The sequence below is a fragment of the Grammomys surdaster genome, unplaced genomic scaffold, assembly GCF_004785775.1.
Source record: "Grammomys surdaster isolate TR1022 unplaced genomic scaffold, NIH_TR_1.0 1036, whole genome shotgun sequence".
NCBI lineage: Eukaryota > Metazoa > Chordata > Mammalia > Rodentia > Muridae > Grammomys > Grammomys surdaster.
Window position 1 is genome coordinate 2,695,315 of NW_021605455.1, and position 27,407 is coordinate 2,722,721.

The 27,407-nt window shown below is 42.5% G+C and overlaps 1 protein-coding gene across 1 annotated transcript in view; it reads left to right on the forward strand.

Annotated features, from left to right (window-relative positions):
* The window catches only part of Pstpip2 (proline-serine-threonine phosphatase interacting protein 2), an 86,536-nt gene that overhangs the window by 48,191 nt on the left and 10,938 nt on the right, over nucleotides 1-27,407 (forward strand). The window contains exons 3-9 of the mRNA XM_028783208.1: nucleotides 1,164-1,241; nucleotides 3,138-3,172; nucleotides 9,395-9,501; nucleotides 16,725-16,787; nucleotides 25,025-25,123; nucleotides 26,300-26,345; nucleotides 26,499-26,578. Of these exons, the coding sequence (XP_028639041.1) occupies nucleotides 1,164-1,241; nucleotides 3,138-3,172; nucleotides 9,395-9,501; nucleotides 16,725-16,787; nucleotides 25,025-25,123; nucleotides 26,300-26,345; nucleotides 26,499-26,578 (508 nt within the window). The remainder of the gene's footprint in view (nucleotides 1-1,163; nucleotides 1,242-3,137; nucleotides 3,173-9,394; nucleotides 9,502-16,724; nucleotides 16,788-25,024; nucleotides 25,124-26,299; nucleotides 26,346-26,498; nucleotides 26,579-27,407) is intronic.

The window sequence follows — 27,407 nt, forward strand, 5'->3', positions numbered from 1 at the left end:
CTCTCTCTCTCTCTCTCTCTCTCTCTCTCTCTCTCCATATGGAGGAGGCCAGTAGTTGATTTGGGGTGGCACCCTCAATTGCTCTCTGCTTTATTCTTTAAGGTAGGGGACTCTCACTGAACCAGGGCACCACCAGTTGTCTAGACTAGCTTACCAGAAAGTCTTAGCAATCTTCCTGTCTCTCCCGAGCAGTGCACATGGGTGCAGAGAGTTCTAACTCAGGACTTTATGCTTACGAAACAGCCACTTTACTGAGCCATCTTCCCAGCCCCCAGTTGGCTCTTTTTTCCCCTGAGACTATTTATTATTTAGTTCTAGAATTTTTGAAGACCTGAAGTAACTAGGGTAGTGTACAATACCTTAACCTGATCGTATAGTCTGCATAATGCTGGGACTAGGGCAAACAGTGGAGAAAGTGACAGGGCTGGGGGAGGTGAAGAGGTCAGGGAAGATGACCGTTAGTGCTTTAGACTATCCTCTAACACCCAAGCAGCTGTTTTCGTGACATGCCAGCTGCAGTTTATGTCTTGAGATCCTCTTCTCTTGGTACAGATTAGCTGTGCATTTGACTGGAGGAGGAAGAGCCTCTTAGAGAAGGTGGAAAAGGGCTCCCCTTAAAAAACTATGTACAAGTCAGGCACAGTGCTATGGACCTGTTGTCTTAACTTGTTCAAGGCTGGCCTTGACTACATAGAAGCCTTGTCTCTTATGTGGAAGGGACTTCCAACCTGAGCATAGCTAGAGTTGAAGACAACTATGCTTCTTTCCCTTGTACAGTAGGGGTTCAGTGGGGATTGAGCTCAGTGGAAGCATGCTTGCCTAGCAAGTTCAGGACTTCCTCAGTCCCCAACACCCAAAACAAAACAAAACAAAAGTCATTAAAAACAGAAGTCTTGCGTTGTATGTGTGTGTGTGTATGTAATGTATGTATTTTCAAAGACTTATTTTTATTTATGTGTTGTGCCTGTATGTCATATATATGTGGTTCCAAGGTTTATTTTTAGTTTTTTTTTTAATTTATTACTGAGTCTTATATCTTGGACAGTGACATCACATCTGAATGTCCACAGTGAGTGCACAGCTCTCCAGCAGGGGCAGCGCTTTTTGTGCTTTAGCCAAGAACTCTATGCAGGACCCATGGCCTTCTCTTCTGTTCCTTATAGGGCATCAATTGAAGAGAAATATGGCAAAGATCTGCTGAGTCTCGCCAGGAAGAAGCCATGTGGACAGTCTGAGATCAAGTAGGTGCCAGCGCCTTTCTGCCTCCTATGCTGCCTGTGATTGCCAACACTCCACTGTTTTAGCAAGCATGGTTGAGTGGCAGTTGCAATAAGTTAGATGGAAAGAATTAATATCTCTCTGCTTCTTGTTTTCCAATCATGAAAAATGTGTCTCTTCTTTGAGACACACTTAGGAGATCCTCATGGGACACAGGATTTGTGGTTTCAAGTTACCACGTTTCTTTTTTTCAGGGCAGTCTCTGAAGAATCCTTAGCTGGAGATGTAGTCTAAGGTGGACCTGGATAGGGATTCTGCTTAACTGAAAGATGTGAACACAGACTCTTGCTAAAGAAATACAGCAAAGTGGAACATTTACTTCATAATGCATGCATACGTCTGTGTGCACACACACGTATGCACACATAGAGGCACATACTCCCACAGGCATATACATACAAGCACATCCATGTACAGGCTCATGCACACACAGGCATATGCATGCACAGGAGCAGGCACATGCACATGCCTATGCATACACACTGAGGTTACTGTAAATACAATTCAACAATGCAATAGCAGAATTAGATATAGCTAGATTTTTAGTGCTGAAATGAATGGATCTAAAAAAAAACAACCCCTCAAGTGTATAAAGCATGTTTATGAAAGAATAAATTAAAAGCTTAGGAGGAAGTTTTTAGAAATGTTCTAGAGATTCTGAACAAGAATCAGATAGGAATGAAGTTCCCAGGGACTGGGGCCAAGCTTAGGGAGATGTTAGTTAAAAGACAATGATTTCTGAGCTAGGACTGGCTCAGTGCTTGAAGCCCTTGCTGTGCAAACATGAAGACCATAGCTCAGTCCCCAGAAACTTTGTGCATGCTGGATGGGCATGGAAACATGCCTCTAATTCCAACTGGAGAAGCTGGAGACAGGGGATCCCCAGCATAAACTGTATAGAGAGACTGGTTGTATCAGTGAACTCTGGGTTTGATTGAGAGACCCTGCCTCTGTGAATGAAGCAGAAGAGTGCCGGAGAATGATTCCCAATATCAGCTTCAACCTCAGGCCTTCCTTCACATGCATACACATGTGTACTCACATACGTGCCCACACATGTGGAGACATGCACGCTCACACACATGCACAGGACACATGGCATGGAAAGGAAAAAGGGCATGAAGGTTTTAGTTAGGAGAAATACGTTCAAGAGATTTGTTATACAGCATCGCGTCTGTAGTTAACAGCAATGTATTGTCTTCTTAAAAAGAACTGAGAGTAGATTGTAAGTGTGGCTCAGCGTTCGAGCTGGGGATAGTGATGAACCTGTCTGTAATCCGAGCACTTGAAAAGTGGAGGCAGGGGGGTTAAGAGTTTAAGGCCAGCTTCAGCTACGTAGCAAGCCTGGGTTGTGTGAGATGCTGTCTTCACACTGGCAAACACACATACACATACAGATGTACACACGGAGGCATACACACACATATATACACAAATACATACACACACATAATCACATGCACATATATACACAGACATACGTACACAAACACACATACACACACCCCACAGAAACTCACTAGGATTTGAGCTGTCTATTAGATGGCTTTGTTTTCATATTCAGATGGCAGCAGGCTCTTAGGAGAAAGGGATCACGATTACTATATTTCCATTGGGGAAGGAAAAACGCAGAGTTTCTGCATTTTGCTCTGCTCAGGGAGAACACTGAAGAACTGTCTATGCCTGTGAGTGATGAGGTTTGCCTTAAGTTATGGTCTTTTGCTGTCTCTGAAACTCAGGAACACAAGTGAATCTGGAGCCTCCATGATAATCTGTAGGCACAGGGAAGCATGTGCAAATATTGTAATAAAATTATATAGACGATTTCTAGAATTGAAATTATGTATGTTGTTTTTCAGTACTTTGAAGAGAGCCCTTGAGGTCTTCAAGCAGCGTAAGTTAATTATTTAAAAATATTATATTTTATGTGTCTGAGTGTTTTGCCTGCTGCATTTATGTCTGTGTACTGTGTGTGCCTGGTGCCCATAGAGGCCAGAAGAAGGCATCAAATCCCTTTGAATTGGAATTATGGTGGTGATTGTCAATCACCACATAGGTGCTTGGAATTGAACATGGGGCCTCTGGAAGAGTAGCCAGTACGCTAACCGCTGAACCATCATGCTAACCCCTAGTATAACACTGTATTTTCTGCCCTTTGTAAATTCCATGTCTTTCTTCTAAGATGAGTTCTAATTTAAATAGCAATTTAGAGTTAGGAAAAAAAAATCAGAATAGCCACGAGGTGAGAAATGACTCTGCAGAGTAGAAATGGGCTACAGCCACTGCACATTCCAGACGCTTCACACCCGCCTGTCACTTGGAAAGCTGCGGTTAGCACAGATTCACGGGCCCACTGAGTTTCCAACTGGGGAGTTTTGGGGTAGGGCTGGGATTCTACAGGCTCTTAGCTTCCAAATGGGAGTAACACCGTGTAAGTACGTTCTGCCCTGCTTTACCTCAGAATGCTTGCCTCTACTCTACCTGATTCAGCCAGACTCACCCAAGTCCTTATGTGTTCTTAAGGCTTTTCTCTTCCCAGAGACACTTCAGGGCTCCAGTCACAGCTTCTGGGAGAGTCTCCCATCACTGCCCCCATCTCTCTGGGAGTACTACTGTATCACAGATGTATGGCACCACTTCCGGCCTTTTTCATGGTTCTCTGGACCTTGCTCGGTCATCAGACCTGCTCGGCCACTGTTTTACCCAGTGACCCCAGCTCCACAGACATTTTAAATTAATGACAATCTTCAAAGAACATACCACCTGGTCATTCTTTCCTCTTATTGCAACTTGATTGTAACTTGGCACATGGTTCCACACTCCCCTAAATCTGCTGTCTCAAAGGATACCAGCAATGTCTCTCTAGTCCAGGGTGTGTCAGGGGTGAGTCCTGATGCCCATCTTGGCCTGTCCATTGCTGTTGTCTTCGTTTGGTTGTGAGTCTGACTTGGAATGACACCAGCAGATTTTTATTAGTTACAGTGATGTGGTGACAATCAGGAACTGGGAGGTTTGGGCTGAGACCTGTCACGTTGCTTTTGAAGGAGTCCTGCCCAGCTCAGTGCTCTCAGGCCTTTTGTTTAGAACCTGCTTCTGGGGCTTTCTGCCCTTCCTCACAGGGGATTGCCAGGTGAAAGGTGTCAAAAGTCACAGTGTGTATGACTTATGCCTGAAGTATTCCTGTGGCTAATTGAGTGCTGTTCTAACAGAACTTCTGCTATCTGTGTCCTTCACTGTCACGCCTCAAGATGACTGTAATAACAAGGAGATTTCTAACCCACCACACGGGAGGCTTTCCCCTGCAGCAACCGTGCAATCTCTTCTGCAGAGGACACTAGCCAGTGTCTTTTAATCCAGTTGGGTTGCCACACTGCCAACCTGGAGGCAGTTGGGTCCTCTAGGCTGAAAGCTCAGTTCCCACTGTGGATACCTGTCTGGAGGCTCCCAGCCTGTCTCCACTGTGCCTACAGCTCAGGCTTCCACCGCCCACATTTGCTTCCATTCATTTACCCTGGAAGCTCCCAGAACCCAGGGAAAGAATTACACTTGTTTGTTCAAGATAAAGACTGTCGAAAGGGAAATGGCTTCAGTGAGGTGTGGACAGTGAGGTGTGGAAAGGGGACGTGAGGCGCTCTCATTCCCTCTCTGAGCGCACAGTGCAGGAATGGGTCCAGCAGGCTTCAGGCATGCTTTTGGTCTGAGCACATCGCTCTCTCGCTGATCTCCACTTACTTGGCTATTAGGAAGCTCTCAAAGCTATAGCTGTTTTGCTTTTTGTGGAGACGTCATTGGGTAGGCACACTTGTTAGCCTGTTAAGTTGAGTCTTCCTGATCCTATAGTGTATCATTTTTACCTATAGGGCATGGGGCGGGGCCCCTCTGGAGGGAACTGGGGCCTTTGCCCGACTACCAGAGGAGACAGAATTTCTTTATGGCCTACTACAGGCAGAGGCAGATTGGTTTCACTATCTTCATTGGGCAAGTCAGCAGTGAGATAAAACATACATACATACATACCATAGATACATACACACACATACAAACACACACACACACACACACACACACATTGTGATAAAATCAATACGACACACACATACCACAGTGCTACAGGTGTAAAAGGTAGGTAAATAAATATGCCTTTCAACATCTCCACAGACTTATTTCAGTGACGTATCTGCTTCTTGATGTAGTTGCAGTGTCTTCCCATGTTCCTTATTTACAGAAATACCGAGGAACCAAGTGTCCTGAAGCAGAGAGCATCAGCATAGCCTGACTCACCTCAGCACGTTCCTTTTCTGCTCCTGTTTCTTTCCATCTCCTTCTTTCTGTTGTGGTCACACATCCTTGCAATCTTAGCACTCAGGAGGCAGAGCAGGAGGGCTGTGAGTTCTCAGGGAAGCCTGGGGAGCCGGGCAAGAGGCTATGTCCAAGTAACAGCTAACAAAGCAAACCAAAAAGCCCTCAACTGCTTTATTTTTTCTCATTAAAATAATATATTGAATGTTAAATTTAATATAATTTAATTTAGTATATATAACTATATGTAATATATTTAAAGTTCAAGTAAGACAGCTCACTCTACAGAAAGGAACTCAGGTCCCCTGCAAGAGCAGCTCCTAACCAGTCTCCTCAGCTCCCAACCTTTATTTTAATTCTTCATACAAACTTTGATATGAGTATTTTTATATAGACGTACACTATCATATTTCTCTAGAATTGGCTATTTAATATCTACCTCAGTTCATAGACTTCTGCCTCATTAGTTTACATTAAAAAATAGTTTACCATCCAAAATGCCAGATTTTCTCCAAAAAGTGTGTTCCATTTCCCCTGCCAACAGTGACACTTTTTCCAAATATCACCAGCATCTAGAGGTGTTTTGCTTCTATAATTTTTTCAAAGCTGAAAGATTAAAAGCAATGAAATGTGCTGTGTTTGCCCTTTTCAGTATCCTTAAGTCCAGATGAGTTTTTCAGGGTTGCATTCTCCATTTGTTGAGTCTTTTGAATTTGACATTAAGTAATTTTTTAATATATCGTATATGTAAGAGTGTATACACACACACACACACATATACATATATACACACATATATATACACATATACTTTCTTCTTTACTTGTGAAAGTGCTTTTTTTTAAAGCTGGGAATTTTAATCTAGTTTTTTCCCTAGAAACTGATAATTTAAAGCAGTAAAGTAAATATATGAAACATTTGAAGAATCTAATCATCTATTTTGAACCAAAAGGCATATAGATCCATTTGTGTCCAACAAAAAGATGAAATTACACCTTAAGATACATAAGGTATTCATATAACAGTACTAGAATAACGATGGTGTTTAGAGGCCTAATGTATACCAGATGACCCACTAACAGTGTACAAATCTAGCTTGTCTAAACTTAGTACAGTTAAATAAAAATAAATTATAACCAGAGTACTTTAGAAACTATACTTACACACACATATATGTAATCTGAAAAATATGCCTAAATGACTTGAGGGAAAAAGAAAAAAAAGTAGCAATGTCAACATACTCAAATTGACTGATGGTGAAAATGTTATGTCAAAATATGGGACAAAAGCTGGGTGGTGGTGGCCCACACTTTTAATCCTGCCGTACAGGAGGCAGAGGCAGGTGGGTTTCTGTGAGTCTGAGGTCAGCTGGGTCTACAGAGTGAGTTCTAGGACACCCAGGGCTACACAGAGAAACCCTGTTTTGAACTTCCCCAACTCCTCCCCCCCAAAAAAAACCCCAAAAGACAGGGTAAGTGGGACTTAAAAGAATATTTAGAGTTAAAATGAACTCTACTTAAGAATAATTAATATATAGAATAACCAGGTTGAGCTTCCAACTGTATCTTTTTTTAAAAAAGATTTATTTTTTTATTTATATGAGTACACTGCAGCTGTCTTCAGACACACACTAGAAGAGGGCATTGGATCCCATTGCAGATGGTTGTGAGCCACCATGTGGTTGCTGAAGATTGAACTCAGGACCTCTGGAAGAGCAGTTAGCGCTCTTAACTGTTGAGCCACCTCTCCAGCCTCAACTGTATCTTTAATAATATTTTTATTCATTCTTTGATCATATTCTTTCTCCTAGATTCTCCCTCACCTCTCTAACACCCAACTTTATATTCTTCTCTTTCTTAAAAATAAAAACAAAACCCCATGAGTCCAATTTGTGTTGGGGAACTACACCTGAGGCTTGGCTGTCCTGGAGTGTGTCTGACATCCAGCATCACCCTGTTCATGGACACACTGACTTTCTCTCTCCCAGAGGCTATCCACTGGGAATGGCTTCTTGGCTAGGAGTGGGACCTAGTGCCCACTTCTCTTCCTCTGCACTGGGATTTTGTTTAGCTTGAGATTGTGCAGACCTTGTGTGTGCTGCCAAGTCTTCTTGAGTTTCTAGTGTGTCTGCTTTATCGTATCATCCAGCAACTCTGGCTCTTAAATCTTTCCATCCCCCTGATTCCACACAGATCCCCGACCCTTGCAGAGAGAGGGGTGGGATTTGAACACCTCACTTAGGGCTGAGCATTTGTGAAAGTGTTTTAAACATAATTCTTTGCTATATGAGTTGCTAACTTTGTTTCTTGTGTGTGTGTGTTTATCTTCTAACTTACAAAGTTATTTTAATAGTACAAGTTAAAATTATTTTTTTAATGACCTGAGGGATGGCTCAGTAGGTATTTGTCAAGACTGAAGTTCATATCCCAGGAACACACATAAAACCAGATATGATAGTGCCTGTCTGTATCCCAGGCAGGAACAAGAGAAGTCTCAGAAGCTCATGGGTTGACTAGCTTGGTGTGCATAGTGGCAACAACCAAGAGACTCCGTCTCAAACAAGGTGGATGGTGGGGAGAACTGACCCTCAAATTTCTCCTCTCACCTCTACACATGCACTGTGTTCTTGACATACATAGACAATGTACACACACACACACACACACACATACACACACACACACAGATTTAAAAAATTCAAGTTTTTCTTAGGTCAGTCTTTCTAGCCTTAATGGCATGCTTTAATTTGTTAGGTTTTGGGTATTTGTTTGTTTATTTGAGACAGTTTCTTTCCATGAAGGCCTACCTGTCCTAGAACTATGTAAATCAAGCTGGCTTTGCTTCTGCCAATACCTCCCAATTGCTGGGATTAAGGGTGTGCATAAACCATAATCAGCCTAATTTGAGCAAAATATGTTTTTTTTCCTGTCCTTTCTCTTATAGTGACAAATAATTGTCAGAAGTCAAAATATTGTGTGAGCTTTTGATAAATGTTTAAGCTCATTAGAGGCCAGAGATAGGAGTCACTCAGAGATTGTATAGAGAGGTTGAGGAATTTAATTTGAAATTGTGGTCTTAGCGATGCTCTAGTTCTATTTCTCTTGCTATGATAAACTGTTCTGACAAGAAATTAGGGAGAAAGTGTCTATTCAGCTTACAGTTGCAGCCCATCATGGGAGGGAGTTCATCACATCCATAGGCGGGAACAGAGAGTAATGGTTGTTATACGCATGCTCGCCTGCCCGCCCACCTTCTGCTTCCCAGCTCACCCACGAACTTGCTCACTTGCCCGCTTGCTCGCTTGCTTGCTTGCTTGTGCTCAGTTGGATTTCTCCACTTTTATAAAATTCAAGGTTCCTGACTAGGGAATGGTGCTGCCCACGGTAGGCTGGGAATTTCATTGTCAGTTAACTTAATTAAGACAGCCATCCACAGATGTGCCCATAGGCTAACAGTCCTTCATCGAGACTCTCTTCCCAGGTGGTTCTAGGTCATGTCAAGTTGACAATGAAATCTAATCAGGATATAAGGTTATTGAGTAGGAATCTTGGCTGTGTAACCCCATCCCCAAGCCCTGGGCATACACTGGGGTAGTAACAGTTAGTGACAAGAAGCTGAGCTAAAGACGAAGCTTTGGCCTTGATATCTAGGGCCATGTTGGGCACAAGAAGGACCTCAATGTGTATTAATGACCAAGAGAATTATTCTTAATTTTGCTTCTTGCCCCAGATCTGTATGTGTAGTTTTGAATAGTTGTGTGTATATTTGAGTTTAGACACGTGTGGACATTGACTTTGTTTACAAATTCTTTTTACAGAAGTAGACAATGTGGCTCAGTGCCACATTCAACTTGCACAGACTCTAAGAGAAGAGGCCAGGAAGATGGAAGAGTTCAGGGAAAGACAGAAGCTGCAGAGGAAAAAGGTTGGTTTTGTGCGTGTGTTCCAATATCACCTTTCTTCTACGGAGAAATCTCAGGCATGTCTGTTTGGAAATTGCTCAGCATTTGGGAGGCAGAGGTAGGCAGAGCTCTCTGTGAGTTGGAAGCCAGCCTGGTCTACATAGTGAGTTCCAGGACAGTGGGACAGCCAGAGCTACACAGTGTGATCCTGTCTCAAAAACAACTAAACAACCAAACAAGAAACAAAAACAAAAAGCAAACAAACAAAATCCCCAAACAGCCTCAATTTGGTTCTCACCTCTGATATAATCATAAACTTTTTCTGGCTTGAGAAATTGCATATTGGAGTGTCCATGTAGAGACTCAGTCTAGGAGTGTGTGTCCTGTACGTCAGGCCAGTCTTCCCTTTATACTTGCAGAAGTGCTGGAGAAATAGTTCAGTTAGTGAAGCGCTTCTCATACAAACATGAGGGTGCGAGTTCAAATGCCAAGAACTTGGGTAAAATTCTTGTGTGACTCAGTGTTCTGTGTGCGACTCTCCTCTTTTCAGATCGACTGCCCCTGCTAAAAAGATGGCTGGAGGTTCCTTTACCCCCATCATCAGGATCTAGCACATCCTAGCTACTGAGCCTCCAGATCACACCCCTCCTAAGCAAGGTCATAGAGGAGGGTGAAGAACTGGAGGAGATTCGCACTTTCCTTGAAGTTCATGATGCTGTAGCATAATCCTATTCTGTCACTAGAGAAACCATGGCCCTGGGGAATTCAAGTTGGTTTGTCTTCACAGCAGCTCTGGAGAGGTTCCTTTTTATTTAAACATGCATTCATTGCTATTTTGTGTGTATGATTGTTTGTCTACATGTATGTGTGCGCCATATGTATACCTGGTGCCCGTGGAACAGAAGGGGGCATTAAAAACCTTGGATCTGGAGTTACAGGCTATTGTGAGCCTCCTGTGGATGCTGGGAACTGAACCCAGGTCTTCTATAAGAGCAGCCAATGGTGTTAACTCCTCAGCCAGCTCTCCAGCAGCCACGAGACTCTTTTTCTGGTTTTGATTTTTTGAGACAGGGTTTCTTTATGTATCTTTAGCTGAAACTTATTCTGTAGACCAGGCTGGCCTCAACTCAGAGATCCACCTTTTTTTTTTTCTTCTTCCTAAGTGATGGAATCAAAGGTGTAAATGTTCGGTGACTTAGAGGAATCCAGAAATAAATCCAAGTTTATATTATAATTTTATTTAGGCCAGAGCAGCCACAATTTTTATTATTTTGTTCCTGAAAAACCTGTACATGCAGACTTTAGCCAATTAGAGCTCTCACAAGAATGAATGTCTTTCAAGACTGGAAGGCTGACACCAAAGATTTCTATTCTGGTTTCTGTGGACATTTGGGGACCTGTTGTCCTTCCCGGAGGTCCCTGTGAAATCCTTGCTGTATCCTAGCTTTTGACTATAGCTGATTGTTTTTACAGTTTTTGCCCATCCATCCACAGCCAGAATTAAGGCTGATTCCTACCCTAACTGCTTAAGATGAGCAACTTTGCCTGCAGTTTCAAGTTGGAATCTGGGTTGCTCTGAGTTTGCCCACAGTAACCTAAGGGCCTCTCTGTCTTATGTCTGCCATAATTTCATGAGCTGAGTTTTTCCTTTGTTTGATCGAGACAGGGTCTCATGAAGCCTAGGCTGGCCTCCCACTTACCATCTAGCCTAGTCTCCTGCTTCCCACTCAAGAGGGCCAGGACTACAGAAATGTGCTGCGACGCCCAGCTTAAGAGCTGCTGGTTGCACAGCAACGCCTCTTCCTGTTTCTTAGTCAGCGCTTGCGCAATGTCTCTTACCATGAAGGAAGGATGGACACAGGCAGTTAACGAACTCATGCTGTATCAAACCCTTTCACACATTCTCTCAGACGATCGCATCTCTCCCAGATGCTTATTCCAAGCAGAATTATCGTGTGTGGCACACTCACCCTTTCGTCTGACATTGCCAAATCTGTCATCTCTTTTAGGAAATTACAGGTTTTGTTTTCTTTTGAGATGAGGTTTCCCTGTGTAGCTCTGGCTGCCCTACAACTCTTATATCTTCAGGCTGGCCTCTAACTCTTAGAGATGCTTCTGTCTGGCTCCCTAGTGCTCGGATGAAAGATATGCACCACCATGCCCAGCACCAGACTTTTTAAAAGTTACTTTTTAATTTATCATTTTGAAATATTTTTGTTTTTGTTTTTGTTTTTCGAGAGGTTTCTCTGTGTAGTCCTGGCTGTCCTGGAACTCACTTGAAATATGTTTTTAACTGAAATGAACTACATCACTCTCCCCCACCCTTTCCTCTCCAGCCTCTCTTAACTGCCCACTTTGGACCCCTCCCTTGTTCCCTAGCCACAAAGAATATTTTTTTAATTTTTAATTATGCTGAACATGTGTGTCTGTGTGTGGATTTGTGCACCTGTGTGCGGGTGCTCATGGAGGCATTGAATCCCCTGGAACTGGATTTAACAGGTGTTTGTGAATGACCTGACATGGGCGCTGGAGCCAAACTTGGGTCCTCTAAATGGCTAGTTCTCTCCAGCCCTGAAGTGACAATTTTTCTTCTTTCTTTTATTTACTCTCCTTCCTTTTCCTCTCTTCTCCTTTCCTCTCCTTTCCTCTCCTTTCCTCTCCTCTCCTCTCCTCTCCTCTCCTCTCCTCTCCTCTCCTCTCCTCTCCTCTCCTCTCTTCTTTTCTTTTTTTCTGAGACAGGGTTCTTTACATAGCCCTGGCTGTCCTGGAACTCACAGAGAGTCACCTGTCTTTGCCTCCTGAGTGCTGAAACTAAAGGCATGTGCCACCACACCTGGCTGAAATGACAGCAAAATAACTTGGGGGTTGGAAAAATGGCTCAGCAGTTGAGGGTATACTGCCACTACAGGGATCTAGTTCATGTCTCAGCATCCATGGTAGATGGCTCAATTGTAAATCAGCTCCAGGGGCTTACGATCCTTCTGGCCTCCATGACACATGCATTTACATGCACATGCTGGCAGACAGGGAGTCATAGACATACAATTAAATATATATATTGTACCTTGGAGACAGAGGCAGTCTGGTCCTGTGAATTCAAGGATAAGTCTGGTTCCAGGCCAGTGGGAGAGTTACTCAGTGTGGCCTTGTCTCAAAAGGTTAGAAAGAAAAGAAATAATTAAAAAGTTAAAGAGATATCATGTCTTGTGTGGAACAGGGAAAAACTTAAAAAGAGTGTAATACCTAAGTCAACTAGGCTTTGCATGGATGATTCCCCTAAAGGAGGTGTTCCTCCACATCATCAGGTGGACTTAGCAGCCCTGGCCCTGGTGGGAAGCCAGCCAGCTCTGCATGGCTCCTGGAACATTCCCCACTAATGTTGCATAGACCCCGGGGTTGGCATCAGAGCAGCAGCAGAGCAGCAAATGCTCAGCTGAAGTTCCATTTGCTGCAGGAGACACTTTCAAAACACTGAAAAGTCCAAAGTTTACTAAGAAAATTGTATTATGTGTTTCACAATGAACTCTGGGGTGAGTTTGAGTAACTTTTTTTTTTTTTTTTAGTCTATTTTAGGGGGAAAAATGTGCCAATGCTAACTTCCCTTTTACAGATTGTCACTCTGCATCTCTGGTCTTCCACTTCTTGGAAATGGAGCCACTTCCACTTATCACAGGCACTAGTCTGGTGCTTGCTTTTCTTGCCTGTCTTTCTTCTTCTCTCATGCTGCTGGTTATGGTCTCAGTTATGTTAGGCAAGTAAGGTATTGTACTTGAGCTGTGTCTCCATACCTAATTTACTGATTTATTAAAAAAAACTTTTAAGTAGAATGTTTCCTGCCTTTAAAAAAATATATCTTTTAGATTAAAAAAAAAAGTTATCTTTAACCAGGTGTGGTGGTACAAGCTTTTAATCCCAGGCATTGGCAGGCAGAGCTCTGTGAGTTCAAGGCCCACCTGGTTTACACAGTGAGTTCCAGGAAAGCCAGTGAAACTCCGTCTCAAAACAAAACAAAACAAAACAAAACAATCTTTATCTTTTTTTTGTTTTTTGTTTTTTGTTTTTTTTGAGACAGGGTTTCTCCGTGTAGACCAGGCTGTCCTGGAACTCACTCTGTAGACCAGGATGGCCTCAAACTCAGAAATCCACCTGCCTCTGCCCTCCAAGTGCTGGGATTAAAGGCGTGCGCCACCACTGCCCGGCAACAATCTTTATCTTACATCTATTAGTGTTTCATCTTCATATGTCTACATACCACATGTGTGTCTGATGCCTGTGGAGGTTACACGGAGATGTCAGAGATTCCCTTGAACAGGAGTTACAGATGTTATGAGCTATAGATGTTATGTGTAAACTGGAATTGAACCCAGATCCTCTGCAAAGAGTGCTCTTAATTGCTGAGTCATCATTCTAGTCCTGTTTTCTGATCTCTGTGACCCTGTCTGTGTGTGTGTATGCTCGAGCACAAACATGCATCTGATGCATGTATGCGTGTATGTGCAATGGTGTATATGTGAAAATCAGAGGACAGCTTGTAAGAGGTGGCTCTCTTCTCCCACTGTGTGGGTGCTGGGGATTAAATTTACATTATCAGACCTGACAGCAAGTGTCTGTATCTACTGAAATGTTTTATTGGTTCCCTAACTAATTTCTTTAGTAAACTGGGGCACAGGAGAGGTGGGAAGGATGGCTGGTTAGACATTTATAGCTGCTTACGCCTTACGCCTACAAGTAGTGTTTTCTTGAGGATGGGCCCCAAGGTGGACATGTTATCCTTCTACTAAGCACAGCACATAGTCAGACAGACTCATGTGACACAAAATCAGGATAAAATATGACAGTCTTACACAGTGGTAGGGGAAGTCCCATCTCACCATCCGGTAGGGACATACAACCTCACTTGGGGTTGGTGAAGCCTCCTGGAGGAAATCTTTGTTATGATAAAGCCAGAAGTTAGAAGCCACTGCTGAGGTAATGAGAGGCTAACCTTTCATTCCTGGAGGTGGGCAGGGCACGGAGGTAGTCCTTGAACCTCGTTCTCAGTAAGCTACCTCAGAATTACTTGGGTCTTTCTAAAATCTCTTATTTCTTTTCCCCTTCCTCCTCCTCTTTGACCTTGTAGATGACATAGTTGAGGTTTTTTGCATCCTGTGTTATCAATAATAAAACACATTCACATTAGATTTGGTCTGAGCAGAAAATCCAAGTCCTGGATGAATCCCCCCTGACCCCCCAATTCCAAGCACCTTGAAGAGAATTTGGACTCACTGAGGTCACTGTGAGTGGGTCACCCTGGAAGTGACGATGGGCAGAAGACTTAGGTCAAGGTTCCTTAGCAGATAGGGATGGGCCTAACATGAAGCCACTAATTCTGTCTGAGTGGTCTTGAACAATTCAAGTCACCCCAGTGACCAGAAATTGCCTGTATCTCCTTAGAGTCAATGGCTGCTTTTTAGGATCTTGACAACTTTCAAATGCTGGTGTGCCTGTGAAGGCAGAGGGGGATGATGGGAAGTGAAGAGGTAGTGTAAGTCACTCAGCCCTGAGAAGCATCTAAAGTAGATGCTATATAGAACGGAGAGATAAGGAGACATTTTGGGCTGTCAATGATAAACTAGTGTCGACAATCAACTAGACAAGTAACAGAGTGTTTATTTGGAGTAAAAGGGTCATGGCTAAGCCCAGCACACCTAATTGATCTGCTCAAGTAGCCTTGGGAAAACAGCTGTAATTATTTAAGGAGTACAGCTAACTCTTGCTGGTAGAGCCACCTAGTCAGTTACATGAACCTCAGCTCCCTAGCAGCTGTGGCCAGGGTTTGTCATGGGTCTTGTGTCCATGTAGGACTCATGTTGGAGCATGTCACTGTACCTGCATTGTCTTCCTCCTCTGCAGAGGAATAGCTACTTCCTGCTATCTCTCTTTCAGAGAAAAGCTAGAAGGTGAATTCTGGGCTCCTTCAAGCTCCCTTGAGGGAATTTCATTTATCCCATTTGAAGTGAGACCACCCTACATATTTCATCAAAATATCCTGAAAAGCCACGGCTGTCTCTTGTGGTGATTCATATGTCGCCACTTTCCAGCAATGTAGCTTTCTTATTTATTGACTGTCTTAGTTGCTTTTCCATTGAGGTGCAGATACCACAGACAAAGCAACTTAGAGAAGAAAAAGTTTGTTGTTTACAGCTTTACAGGATGATCCATGACTTCATGGCAGGGGACATGGCAACAGACAGACAGGCATGACACTGGAGCAGAAGCTGAGTGGTTACTGTTAAGATAACAACCATGAGGCCGAGAGAAAGCTAGCCGAAAATGGTGTGGGCTCAAAGCCTGCTCCCAGTGACACACCTCCTCCAAACAAGGCCACACCTCCTAATCCTTCCCAAACAGTTCCACCAAAGGGGAACTAAGCATTCAAATATGTGAGCCTATGAGGGCCATCCTCATTCAGACCTCCACACTGACTCTGTTTTTTGAGCTCACAAAGTTCATTGCCATCAGGAAAATGGAGGTGAGGCACTTACACAGAAGAGATACTGTGAGCATGAAACTGTTGCATGTAGCAGTGCTGGATAATGGGAGGTACTTATCATAAGTAATCTCTGTTATAAATTTGACTAACAAATGTCCAGCCATCACAACTACAATGAAGACACCGTGATCAAGGGAACTGCGTGGAGATACCTTGTTGGGTTAGATGAAGCAAAGGACCATAGAAGAGTTTCTATTAGTAATGCTACAGACACTTCTGTTGTCTCCCAGCAACTTGCTATAAAGCATTTGTCATGTGGGGTCACAGAGTAGAGGTTGAGTACATAATTTGCCTGTGCTGACATAGCTTCTGGAACAAAGACTCTTTTAAAATACAAATGGTATTTTAATAAAAATTTAGTATTCCTTCTTGAAACCAAATTTCTTTGATTCTAGATTCACAGAGGAAAGCATTCCGTGGTGACCAGTGAGTTCCTGGTCATATCTTGAGTATTCAGGGTCGGCTGTGTGAATGCTTAAATGACAAGCAGAGTCATTAGCAGGGGAACATGGTCATGTCACAATCATTAGGCTGTGAGCCTCTGTTCTTTACTGTCCTCATTTGTGAGGCGGGGATAATAAATAGCACACCCAGCTTCTGGGTGTTTCGAGGACTAAACCGGAAAACCCACATTGAAGGCTTAGCCCCCAAGACAAGCTGCTGTTAGCAGTAACTTATGGGTTTTATTGACAGTGCCTGTATTCTCTTTTACAGACAGAAACGATAATGGAAGCTGCTCACAAACAAAAGAACTCACAGTTCAAGAAAGCCATGGATGTGAGTCACACCTGCTGCTGCTGTCGTTGTAATAGAGATTTCACCTGAGATTCTGTGCTGTGCATGAGTGTATCCCTATTCAAGGGATGTTCCAACTATGTCATCTATCAGTGCTTGCATTGGGAAGCTTGAAGATGGGAGGGTAGCTGCAACAGTGCTTTGCTGCCGGTTAGCTACAGTAGGACTTGTCCTCTGGCATGGCGGTTAGCTAGTGTAGGACTTGTCCTCTGGCATGGCATGGCTGCTGACTTCTAAGTCAGAGTAGCTGTGGCTACCAACATCCCTGTCAAGACTGGACCTGGTAGCATTCCCTCTTGCAAGAGAGGGAGGTTCACAAGGCAGAAAAATGAATGACCACAAGTGTCTAAGGGCTTCACAAAGCCATGCTTTCAACCAGGACACATAGATAGACATAGCTCTGGGGAGTGGCAGACTTTCTCTCTGTGGTGTAGGTACCCATATGTTGTCCCTGCTTCTGTAGGTGAACCTTCACCCTTGTTCCTATGAATATCTGCAGTCAAACTCACTAGTTCACCAAGCTAGAGTTGAGTGGAATCATCTCTTTGTCTGCTGTTGGTACCTGATTGGGGGTGAGTGGATGTTTGTTTATCCCTGCTGGAGAAGTTAACATGACACCTGGAAAATATAAAACAAGTCCACTTAAATATTTTAGGCTGTGATACAAAATCACATGACACACACACATACACACAAATGTATACACACAAACAAATATTCACAGATACACAGGCACATACATACATACATACATACATACATACATATATAGACACATAAAGGCATGCACACATAGATACACACACACTTTCTCTCCCTCCCTCATATGTGTGTGTGTGTCTGTGTATATAGACACATACACTATTTATTTTGTACTTGAACTTTTGATCCCATGGCATTTCTGAATCTTTTCTGTTGCTCATTTTACTGAATGACCCTTTTGTTTTTTAAGATATCTGGAATTTATAAAAGCCTCCTTTCCTTTAATTTATTTGTATTAACTAATTTAATTAATTTCTTTTAATTTATTAACAATGCCTGCCAAGCTAGGGACAAGTTGTTATGGATCCTGCCTGAGCTTTTCCATGAGTCTGTTAGTGCTCAATACAACAAAATCTTCTCTTAGAACATATGTCTCTGCGTATGTAGATGATATGTGACTTGAGTTAGATCCCTAGTTCGCATGGAGGAAGGAAAGAACTGACTTCCACGGTTATACTCTGTGGCATAGCATGCATTGCCTGTACCTACCAAGCAGCTCACAACCCCCTGTAACTCGAGCATACACTTAAAATAATTTTTAAAGAGTTTTTTGATTTCTCCATAAATCTTTATCAAATCATTTTTATTTTATGTATGTGACTATTTTTCTTGTACATATGTATATCACTATGGGCATGGCCAGGAAGGTCAGAAGAGGGAGTCGGAGTCCCAAAGCTGGAGTTACAGGGGATTTGGTCCTGAGCTGCTGTGTGGGAGTTGGGACTCAAACTTGAGTCTTCTGAAGAGAACAGGTGCTCTAACCACTGAGAAACCTCTCCAGTTTTTCTCCATAAATCCTACAAAAGGTGTGTGTGTGTGTGTGTGTCTGTATGATAGAGAGAACATGCAGCTGTCCTCCATGCATGCAGTACACGTGTGGAAGTCAGAGGACAACTTTCAGTAGCTGGTTCTGTCCTTCCATAGTGTGGGTCTCAGGGATCCAACTGATGCTGTCAGGCTTGGTGGAGTGAGCCCTCGGCTCTCTCTAATTTTTTTTTGCTCTACTTTGTTTCTTGTGGTGAAATACACATGACACGAGATTTCCATTTGAGAAAGACATGCTTGCCTTGGTCTGTCTTATCTTGCTTACTGTAAACTCCAGTCCTACTCATTTTTCTGCACGTGACACAATTGTATTCTTCCTTATCGTTGGGTAGAACTCATCTGTAATGCTGCCCCATTTTTACATTTGCTGATTGCTGACAGGTCGGGGGCCGTGGGATTGTACCTTCACAGTTCTTTCCCTTCAGCATCACCGTCCTTCTCCCTTTTGGTTCTCATTGTTCCCAGTAAGGAATCTGTATCACTCAAGTTGCTTTTTCTTTGAGATAAGATGTCATTACTGTCATTGTTTTAAGACATTTTCTTTGTTTTTAGCTTTTAGTAATTCGGTCATATGCCTTGGGTACCCTTAGGATTCTCTCATTTGGAGTTCAGTTACCATTAATCTGTAGGTTTTATCTTTTTAAAAAGCTGGAATCTCCCCAGTTAGGCCCTCAAGTGTATTTCTAGCTTCTAGTCTTTCAGGATCCAAGTCCATGAGTACTGGTTTGCTTCTTTTTGTACAAAAGGCTCTGTTAAATTCTCTCAGCCTTTTTTTCTGTCTTCAGTGATGATTACTTTTGATTGCCAGTGTGATTGGATTAAAAGTACCAAGGGTATTAATGACATTTACCTTGGAGTTTTTCCTGTGAAGATCTTTCCCCAGAGGCTGAATTAAGGATGAACGTCCTGCCCTGAACATGGCAGGTGACACCATCCTACAGCCTGGGCTGAGAGTCTGAATCAAAAACAGGAAAGGAAAAAAAAAACCCAAAAAACAAAAAACAAAACAAAAACAAACAAACAGGAAAGGAGGGAAGCCCGTGGAACAGGGAGCGTTTCCCTTGGTCTGCTTCTGGTCCAGTGCACTGAGCTGTGAGGAGAGCCAGGCTCTGTTGCCATGGACTCCATTGTACCTTCCCTGCCATGTTGGACTGTGACCTGAAGTAAACGCTTCCTCCTACCATCTGCCACCATTTGGTCACTGCCATGAGAAAATACCAAACATACTCTTGCACACACTGGTGATGTCCACTCCTTGCTGTTCATTCAGCCCTTGTATCCTCTCTTCTTTATGGGACTTCTGTGTTTCTAAGCTACTTTTCAGCCCTGAGATTTCTTCTCGGGTTCTTTTTATCTTCTATTTCTTTGTTTAGCTTTTCTGTAGCTTTGCCATGCTGTTTTGCTTCAGATTGTTTGGGTGTGTAGTTGTAGAGTTACCTTTGCAGTCAGGTAATTCTAACATCTATCAGAATATGTTGGTTGCTTTTGTCCATCCAGCTTGATATTTTTGGGTGATATTCAGTTGATTTGGTATGTTTACAGTACCATGAAAAAGCTCTGGGTTACTTAAGTCATGTTTTAGCTGGTTTCCTGTGATGGCGTCTAGCACGAGGTGAGGCAAGTGCCTTAGTCCTGCTATCTGGGGATAAGAGTTTAACTTCCCTTCTGGGCACACCAGAAGCTCTGACTTCTCACTGCCCCAACCCTGGAGGGGAGGGGCCTGATTACTATCAATAGGTCAAGCAGGGGTAAAAGCTCAGGTTCTCCACCTGGTGTCCACTGCGTCTTCCTGGAAGAAGAGACACTGCAGTTCCTGTCACTGATGGTCCCTCAGCAGGGGAGCTGATGTCACACGTAGCCTGGTAAACAGATGACTTTGATCTCCTCACCCAGGTGGCCTCTCCCTGGCAGGTGCTGGTTCTTTATCTTTAATACTGCTTTTTAAAAGGGAGGGCTTTTTTTTTTTCAGTATGTTTTTTTATGGTCATAAATATGACCAAAAAATCCCAGCAATGTTATGCTAAGAATCTAAGACTTCACCTCCAGGAATCATACAGAAACCAGAAGAACAAAGGCATGAACCTCTTCGTTAACTGTAATAATGAGAACTATAATGATTTAGTGACTAACCATGGGAGAAGGGCTATATTTATAGTAGGTAGCCTTTAATACACAGTTAGATCTGGTGGCTCAAGCCTTAAATCCCAGCACCTGGGAGGCAGAGGCAGGTGAATTTCTTTGACTTCAAGGTCAGCCTGGTCTATGTAACAAGTTCTAGGTTAGCCCAGGCTACATAGAGAGTCCGTCTCTCAAAACAACGAGAACAATACCAATCATAACGGCCAGCTAGATGGCTCAGCAGTTAAGAGCAGCCTGGCTTTTGCAGAGGGCTTGTGTTCAGTTCTTCGGGTTTGTAACTGCCTGTAACTCTGGCACCAGGGTATTGGATGCCCTCTTCTGACCTCCATGAGCACTGCACTTAAGGCCATTGTGATCACCTGCACACCACACAGACACACAGAGTTACAAATAAAACTAAAGGGCTGCAGAGATGGCTCAGAGGTTAAGAACACTGACTGCTGCTCTTCCAGAGGTCCTGAGTTCAATTCCTAGCAACCACATGGTGGTTCACAATCATCTGTAATGGGATCTGATGCCCTCTTCTGGTGTGTCTGAAGACAGCTACAATTGTTCTCACATACATTAAATAAATAAATAAATAAATCTTAAATAATTTAAAATGAAATGATCTATTAAAAAATACTATTATTAAGAGTATGTTACAACATGGAAAAACTACTTAACATACTATATTAAACAATAAAAGAGTTAAGAACAGTAAATTTAGCCAGGCGGTGGTGGTGCACGCCTTTAATCCCAGCACTTGGGAGGCGGAGGCAGGCGGATTTCTGAGTTTGAGGCCAGCCTGGTCTACAGAGTGAGTCCCAGGACAGCTAGGGCTACACAGAGAAACCCTGTCTTGAAAAAAACAAAAAACAAAAAAAACAAACATTAAATTTAAGATACCTTTTAGTAAAAATAATATATTTTATACATATTCCAGTATTTACTTCCTGCACATGTGCACATGTGTACATGCACATGCAGGAGTCAAGACCAACCAGCAAGGGCAGGTTCTCTCATTCCACACGTGGATCAGGGATCGAACTCAGGCTGTCAAGCACTTACCAGCCGGGCCATCTTATGACCCTACTTTTATGATGCACAAATGGGGGGGGTGTTTGTGACTTGTATACCATACAGCTGTTCAGTGTTTCTGCTGCATGCTGTGCTTTTGCAGCTCAGTTAAAAGGGCTCAGGCTATAGGTCAGTTGCAGGCTACGTGAGCTCCAGGTTCAATCCCTAGTACTAAAAAGTCAATAAAAATCCTCGATATTCCTGGTAGACTGCAAAATATAACTGTTTGGAAGCTCCAAACATTATTTATAGGGTTAAGAGGTTTTATTGAATAAAATAACTTGAGATAAATATTTTGTATCAGCTTGAAAAAAAAACAAAATAAAAGGTATTCAATAGATAAACAGGTAAAAGACATCAAAATAGAAAATGTACCACTTTAGTAATGACAGAAGACAAAAATAAGTTGTAAATAAGATAATACACTACCGTCTTAACTAGGGCTATTCTTGCTATGGTGAAGTACCATGACCAAAGCTTGTTGCAGAGGAAAGGGTTTATTTGACTTACACTTCCGTATCACTGTTTATTGTTGAAAGAAGTCAGGTCAGGAACTCAAACAGTGCCAGAGTTGGCACCACTCACAATGGGCTGGGCCTTCCCCCATTAATCACTAGTCAAGAAAATGCCTAACAGCTGGATCTCATGGAGGCATTTCCTCAATTGAAGTCCCCTTCTCTTAGATGACTACAGCCTGTGTCAAGCTGACATAAAATTAGTCAGCACAACTAACATCTTAGTGTGAGTACTAAGAAAGATAAAACATGCTGGCCGTACTTGGTGTTGGTAGGGAAATACAGACTTTCAAATTATTTCTGGGAAAATTAAGTGCTGCGGCCATTTTAGAGAAAGTTTGATATCCATACCCTTAAAAGTTGATTATTTTATACTTACTTTCATTTCATTACCCACACTATTGTGAACTTAGCATGGTTGGTGTGCATGTGGAGATCAGAGGAAAGTTTTCAGGAGTGAGTTCTCTCTTTCCATTATGTGGGTTCCAAGAATCAAGCTCCAGTTGTTTGGCTTGCAGCAAGTGCCTTTACCTACTGAGGCATCTTGCCAGCCCAGCTATACATACCTTTTGGCAGATAATCACACTTCTATGAATTGATGCTGTATAAAGAAATTTATATTACTCAAAAGACAGAATATATTATGTCTAAAGAAAAGGAAACTGATAAAATTTTATGCAAAGAAATAACATATACTATATGCTAAAAACATTTTAGCATATAGTATATTTTGTAGCTGTATTCATATATAAAATGAATTAAATATGTATATGTGTTTTACAGCCATCAAAAATGTCATAAACTGGGTAGAGTAGCATATTCCTTTAATCCTTACACTTGAGAAACAGAGGCAGGAGGATCTCTGTGTGTTTGAGGTCAGCCTGATCTATATAGTGAATTACAGGCCAGCCAAGACTATATAGAAAGACCAGTCTCATAAAAACTAACCAATCAACTAACCAACCAAGAAAACAAAACAAATAAAACCAAAACCAGTATGGCTAATCCCAGCAATTTAGGAGTCAAGAGGCAGTAGAGTCTTGAGTTTGAGGCCAGCCTGGGTTACATATCGAGTTGAAAGGTAGCCTGAACTTGATAGTGAGACAATGCCTCAGAAAACCAAGGACTTAGATGTAGCCAGCTGTAGAGTGCTTCCCTAGCAGTGCAGAGGAACTGCACTGTGTGTGGTCCATCCTCAGGACCACAAAGAAGTGTGAAACAAAAGTGATCATGCTCAATAGACAGAAGTAGCTCCAAGATATTGTGTAACAAGGAATTGTTACATGGGTCTTTTCACATGATTGTCATGTCTTTATAGTTATAGCAACTTACTATTTCCATCCATAAAATTTTATATGATAACAATGTAACATATAGCAGATAGAGAAAGCCTGTGAAAAGCTAACTCTAATTTAATTGTGGAAACTTAACTATGAGAACTGTAGGGAACTGTGTAACAGTGACACAGACTATCTCTCCAAAGGAGCCACCATCCTTTGGAGATCATCAACAATTGAATTTTATTGGTTTTGTGGGTTTAATTTCATATGTCAATGTGTGATAGTTATAAAAGTACAGTTTATATTTTATTTTGTTTTCATATGCCTTTGAAGATAAATATATAGTATATGTATAGCATAAAAACCTTTCCTTTATAGGTGGAGAATCCAAGACACTAAGTAATTTATTTAAAAAAAAAAAACCCATAGATAATGGGGAGGCTGGGATTTGAACTTCTGCACTTTGGTTCTCACAATTGATCTCCGTTTTACAGGTTGAAGAACCAAACTAAGAAAAGACTTGTTTTTGTTTTGTTTTGTTTTGTTTTGTTTTTTGAGACAGGGTTTCTCTGTGTAGTCCTGGTTGTCCTGGAACTCACTCTGTAGACCAGGCTGGCCTCAAACTCCCGCCTGCCTCTGCCTCCCAAGTGTTGGGATTAAAGGCATGTGCCACCACTGCCCGACAAGACTTGTATTTTTGATTGGGAGCTTAACCTCTAGTGGCTTAGCCATGTCTCCAGTCAAGACAGGACGTTTTTATTCTTAGCCAAGTTTAACTGTCATATTTATTTATTTGCCAGTTGTTTGATTCATAGCTTTTTTAGGGTTTATGAAGTGATCCTATAAATATTAGAATTTATGAAGTGATCTCATAGTCCTGATAGTAAAACTGGCATAAGATAGGCTGTAGGCTACTTTAAATTTTATAAAATAGAAGTCTTTAAAAAAGAAACATGGGGCCAGGCGTGGTGGTGCATGTTTAAACCTAGTACTTGGGAGGCAGAAGCAGGCATATCTCTCTCAGTTCGAGGACTCACAGGAGCCTGAACTACAAGATGAGTCCAGGACAGTCAGAGCTCTGTTATACAGAGAAACCCTGTCTCCAAATAAACAAACAAAACCAAACAAAACGTAATAAACTCAAATATATTAAAGTGAGTGAATGATGGCATTGGTGTGCCTCCTACTGTTCGTGGCAGCGGCTGGGGACTCTTATGCCTGTTTAGAAAGAGAGGGAGTTGGTTCCTGTGGCCATGTGATTGCACATAGACTCTAAGGATTATGAATGTTACATAAATCTGACTATTTCAAGAATAAAGAGAAATTATAAAAATCAATCATATACATTTTAAATCCCATTTCTTAGTCTTTAGCATTCACGTGCATCACACCAAATGGCAGTTACTATTTTCTTTGGCCCAGGGCCACTCTGTGAATAGTTTGGAAAAGAGCGAGCACTAGGGAGACTGCTCAAAGTGCATTGACACGGAATCTTCCCTTTGAGAGCCTGATGTCTAGCGGAGACTCCAGCACCGATCAGAGCTCGGTTGATGGGCGTGGACCTGGCCTGGAGGTCTGGGTAGCGGATTTTCAGACTTTATACCCTGCTTACCCGTCCCCATGTTCTGTTTACACAAAGGCCAAGAAGAATTATGAGCAGAAGTGCAGAGACAAGGATGACGCGGAGCAAGCGGTCCACCGCAGCGCCAATGTGGCCAACCAACGGCAACAAGAAAAGGTACGCGGCGTGACCAGCAACCTGAAGAATCAGAGATTCCCTCCTGTGAGCTTAAAGCCAGCTCAGGGTCGGGCAGGATGTACATGCATGGCATTCTAGTTCTCAGAAGGGTGAGGCAGGAAAGGCATGAGTTCAGTGCCAGACTGGGCTGCACAGTGAAACCCCATCCCACAAAACAAAAATAAAGCTAACCAAAAAGCTTAAATTATTAAAAAAAAAATACTTATATCCCAAGTCTCTGAGAAATAGTTCCTTTGGTTCTAGTTTTCAGAACCAGAAAAAGTTCTTAACATTTTGAGGTTGGGGAAAGCACCCGAGAAGCTCACTATTAGGAAACAGTGGTTGGGATAGGAGGTTTGATTTAAAAAAAAAAAAAAAGATTTATTTACTTATTTCTTTTATGTATATGAGTATACTGTAGCTGTCTTCAGACACACCAGAAGAGGGCATCAGATCACATTATAGATGGTTGAGAGCCACCATGTGGTTGTTTGGAACTGAACTCAGGACCTATGGAAAAACAGTCAGTGCTCTTAACTACTGAGCTATCTCTCCAGCCCCGATTTTTTTTTAAAGTGTCTTCAAAACTCAGCTCCTGTATTCTTTATTGACAGCATGCTTCTTGAGGGCAGGAATTATACATTTAATAATATAACTGGAATGATATCAATAAATTAAACAATAAATTTAATAATAGGGCTGTAGTGATGACTCAGCAGTTAAGAGTACTGACTGATCTTTCAGAGGACCTGAGTTCGATTCCCAGAACCAACATGGCAGCTCCCAACCATCTATAATTTCAGTCCCCAGATGCCTTCTTTTGGCCTCTGCAGGAGCCAGGCAAGAACGTAGTACATGGACATACATGAAAGCAGAACACTCACACACACACACACAAAATAATAAAATAAAATTTAAAAATAAGTTTAATAACATATAATCTTAATATAATATTATCCACAGTTTGAGAGTTGGAGACCTGTCTCTAGGATGACATAGGATATCTGTTTTCTGATGAGAAGATTAAAGTATAGAGATGAAAGATTTGCTTTTAAGCCTAAAAGTATAGAGGACGTAGACCAGATCCTACCTCTCGGTTGTTGTTGCTTTTACATGTGTTTGCTCATGGAAGCAGGAGTAGCTTTCCTAATTTCTTTCTGGTTTTGGTCCTCACAGCTTTTTGTGAAACTAGCCACTTCAAAGACTGCAGTAGAGGATTCAGGTGAGGGGGTGGGGAACATACCCTGATGGATGGGGAGGGTTGGCTGGGGGCTGTTTACGTTACTCTGAATAGGTGGAATTAACAGAAAGGAACAGCTACAATGTAACAAGCCTGCCTAGTTCCTAAGTCTAGCTTCCCCTCCCCCCATCACAGATAAAGCGTACAAGCAGCACATCAACTTGCTGGAGAATGTCCGAGAAGAGTGGCAGAAAGAGCACATTAAGGCCTGCGAGGTAGGCGTGCCTGAGACCGGAAGCAGCTCGGGATGGGGCACAACTTCTTTCTAGAACCTGAGAATTTGTTCCTTTTAGCCCTTTGTGTTTCATTTAGTCACCGAACTTGAGGGCGAGTTAGAAGTCGATCATTTAAGTGAAGAACGGGAAGGGGTTGGAATAATTTCCTCTCATCTTCATCTTCTCGCCTCCTCCCCACCCTGACCTCACTGTCCAGCTCAGTCCAAAGGTTCAGTCTAATATTTGGTTAGCCCAGGCACGAGACAGCCGCATCAGTTAATGGTGGGCTGAGCACTGTAATTACACTGAGAATCTTGCCTATACTTGCTGGGTTCTAAGGAGAGTACACAGGGCTCCATAATTTTCAAGAGGAAACAAAAAGATACAAGCTGGAAAGTTTCTCAACTTTCTGACACCAGTTTTTAACAGTGACCCTGCCGAACCAGCACTATTCAAGGACTGGGTGGAAGTGTGGATTCTCAGCCTACTCCAGGCCTCTGGCTGGAGTCAGGAACTCTCAGGGTAGCAGGCAGCAGTCTCTGTGAATTCAAGAATTAGAACCACTGAATCATAGCTCTCCTTAAAATAGAAAAAGGAGCTGAGCCGCTGCCTGCCCTGTCCAGGTCTTAGGCTGTCCAGCTGCCCTTTCTCTACACCCTTGACACAGTCTCCTCCCCTTTTGGTCAGGAGCAAACTCTCTCTTTCTGTCCTTGTGCCTGTCTGTCTCCCTCCGCCCCCACCTCAGGCCCCCATGTGTATGTCTGTGTATGTGTGTCTGTGTTTCTCTCTCTCTCTCTCTCTCTCTCTCTCTCTCTCTCTCTCTCTCTCT